General features: G+C 49.7%; 1 protein-coding gene across 1 annotated transcript in view; it reads left to right on the top strand.

The window, feature by feature from the left end:
* Nucleotides 1-596, top strand: part of PSMD9 (proteasome (prosome, macropain) 26S subunit, non-ATPase, 9) — a gene marked incomplete at its 5' end in the record, with an annotated part of 1,407 nt that extends 811 nt beyond the window's left edge. Inside the window, 2 exons of the mRNA XM_010020020.1 lie at nucleotides 342-430; nucleotides 569-596. Coding sequence (XP_010018322.1) covers nucleotides 342-430; nucleotides 569-596 — 117 coding nt within the window. The remainder of the gene's footprint in view (nucleotides 1-341; nucleotides 431-568) is intronic.
* Nucleotides 597-3,196: the final 2,600 nt, after the last annotated feature.

Genomic DNA, 3,196 nt, shown 5'->3' with positions numbered 1-3,196 from the left:
CAAATTCCTTCTGGTGAGAACCGAGCTAAGAGGTGTGTGCTCTTTGCTGTGAGCATCCCATTGCCTGTTCTTCCCTGCAGCAGCAAGCTGTGTTGCTCTGCCACCCTCGTGGGCTGGCCAGAGATGCTTCCACAGCCATCAAGTGCTTTGTAGTGGAAGTGAGAGATCTGGAGATGTCTCCACACAAAACACTCTCAGATGTAACTGCAGGGATGTGGGTGCTGCTAAATCCCAGCTCCTCTGGGCCTACTGCCCTTCTGGTGCTTTGGCAGAAGAAGGAAGAAGAGCATTGACTTGGTGAGGGAGAGTTATGATTTATCTTGTTGTTTTCTGCCTTTCAGAGACCCCTGAGCGTGACTGTGATCCGCGGCGGCAGAAAAGTGCACGTGGGGCTCATTCCGAAGCGCTGGGCTGGGAAGGGCCTCCTGGGGTAAGCTGCTGCTTCACTTACGAGAACAGATGCAGCCTTCACCCAGCTGTGCTGGGTCTGGTTCGTCCCGTGTCAGATCTTCTGTGCCTGTTTGAGAACTGAGCTTTTAATGCTCCCTTCTACCCTATTCTTTTTCAGCTGCAATATCATTCCCTTGCAGAGATGACCATACTCAGAAAACAATAAAGCTGAAGCTTGTGCCTGCTTTCTGGACTCTGATCTGCTTTGAAAACCTCGTGGGTTTGGTGAAACAAATGCTTTGGAGCTCTGGGTGCCGGGCTCCAGAGTCTGGGCAGGTTCTGATGGAGCAGGGCCTGCTGCAGTTCAGAATGGCACCGGCTCATCAGGAGTAACCTGCAGACTTGTAAGATGTGGCTTCTCAGCTCTTACACCTGGTATCAATTTGGAGTGAGGTTATAGAGACCCAAACCTCACTTGATAAAGGCTCTGAAGAGCACAAAATGCTTTTGGTGATAACAGACCATTCCTTTCCACCTCCCTCGTAAAGTTCCTCACTGAGCATCTTGTAATGACGTGCTACACAATCCTGGAGCACTTTGTGGAGTCTGTAATAGTAGGTGATAGTAAAGAACTATGCAAATTTGAGACTTTATCTTCCCCAGGTTACCACAGCTTCTGAAGTCACTAAACATCATGAAAGAATTTTTGGAATGCCTGATTAAGTTAATGAGATAAGCAATAGGGGGTATAATTCTGCTTTAGTTTACTTCTAGTAGCTCATATAGTCATGATAAAAGTACTTCTAATCCAGTTTCTCTCTTCTTTAAGTATTATTTTTTATCTTTCTATTTGCAGTAGTTGGTTTTAGGGTGCTTAAACTCTTTGAAGGGATTTTGGGGATGATTAGTTTGTTTTAAGCTTGTTTCCAGTTGAACTTCAGATACTCTTGCAGAACAATAAAACTGAGTAACATGTCTCTACTCTTGTATTATTATTTTGGATAACATAAGCTATTACTCTGGACAATAATTTAGGTGGGTTAAACACAGATCTGCACAGACACAAAGTTGTGCCCCCCTGACCTTCCTTCCAAGCTGAAATGTGGGTCTTTGATTAGTGCTTCACAAGCAGGTTGTGGCGTAAGTATGAGCAATTTTGTTGTAACTGTTACTAACCAGACCTGAAACAGCCTGAAAAAGTAGAACCCCAGACTCTGCCATCACTCACCCAGGGCTCTGCGTTAAGTTGAGCAGGGTTACTCTTGTCTGTGTTTCAGCGGACAGCCCCACAGAGCAGGTTCAGTGGTAAAGCCTCAAGGCACAGCTCCTTGCTCAGTGATTCCTGCAGCCTTTGTGGTGCTACAGTGGGAGTGTTCCTGCAGCAGCTCATGGCAATGTTCCTTGGGTGGGATTGTATCTGGGTAAACCCATCAAGCAGAGTTTCACTCTTGTCTTCCAAGTAATGTCAAAAGGGTGGAAATGTGGTGGTGTTTTGCTCCATCTCTTGGACAATGACAGTATGGGGCATGTTTTGTTAGCTTAGCTCTGAGGCTAAGCCTGTGCTGCTGAACTTCAGATGCTGTGTCCCACGTAGGCCACTGCATCTCCTCAGTTCCCTCTGAAATCCCAGTGGAAAGCTCTTGAAATGAGGTTGGGTTTCAGTCCAGTCCCATCAGCCAGGTTAATTCCTGCTTTTGGGAGCTCATTTCCCTTTCAGTGTGGAGAGTGTCTGCACAGTTTACAGGGCTCTCAGCTCTGTGAGGCTTTTGTAGCCTGTAGTGTCTTCTAACCACTGAGTCCCCAGCCCCTCGTGTTGCGTGTCCTGACCAGAATGGGCTGAACAATCTCGACCAGCGTAACAAACACAGATCTCACAAAACCTGCTGTGGGTAGGTAAGGTTTGAGCTGCTTCCTTAGAAGAGCACTCTCAAACCTCTGCTATGGGACCAGAGGAGATGATGAGCCACTTTCAGTCAGAATAATGGTGATTTTCATGCTGGAGAGCAGAGATCACTCCCAGTTCCCTGCATGATCAGGGAAGTGGCTGCTGCTGGGTGGGAAGAAAAGCACCGTCCCTGAACAAGCTTCATGTGCAGGTGCTGATGCACTGACCAAAGCTGCCTTCTTGCACCTAGCAGTGGTGGGGCTTAAGGACTAAAATCTCTGCTCCTGAAGCCATAAACCTCCCCCAGTTTGAAGCAAAGGGATGTGCCACGATGGAGCTGAGAGCAGCTGAAGTCTGATGACCTGCTTCTGCGCAGCAGCCTCTTCAGGTGGAGGAGATAATGTGAGCTGATAACAAAACTCCTTTCCTCTCCCAGCAGGGCACGAGGCTCCCGCTGGGCAGAAGGAAAAACAGATTAGATTTAGAAATTGTTGTTATTTGTGCTTAACAGCAAGGCTGAAGTTGGGAGCACTTAGAGCTGATTATCTGCAGTGGTGAAGGCGATGCCGTGGAGTGACGGGGTTCCCTGTGCAAGTGCCATCCTGGGGACGGTGGGGGAACCTGGCAGCGGTTGGAGGCTGATTTTTCTCACTTTGGCTCTGCTCATCCCGCTCAGGGGTGCCCAGGGAGCAGACCCTGCCTGTGACCCTCGTGGGGGGGCACCGGGTAAAGACCCCTCATCCCCTTCCCAGGTTTGGTCCCAAAGGGGCCTGGCAATCCCGAGAGGGGCTTTGTCACAGCCACAAGTAGGATTTGGGCTGGGGCAGGGCCAAGGGCTGAACGTCCCCCCAGTGCCACCAGGTTCCTGCCTGGGGCAGGGGCAGGCGGTGGGACGAGGAGGGGCCCCCCTTGTGGCCCCGC

Source organism: Nestor notabilis, unplaced genomic scaffold (assembly GCF_000696875.1).
Source record: "Nestor notabilis isolate BGI_N333 unplaced genomic scaffold, ASM69687v1 scaffold15918, whole genome shotgun sequence".
Lineage (NCBI taxonomy): Eukaryota > Metazoa > Chordata > Aves > Psittaciformes > Psittacidae > Nestor > Nestor notabilis.
Note: the sequence above shows the minus strand (reverse complement) of the source record. Positions and strands in the feature narration are given on the sequence as shown.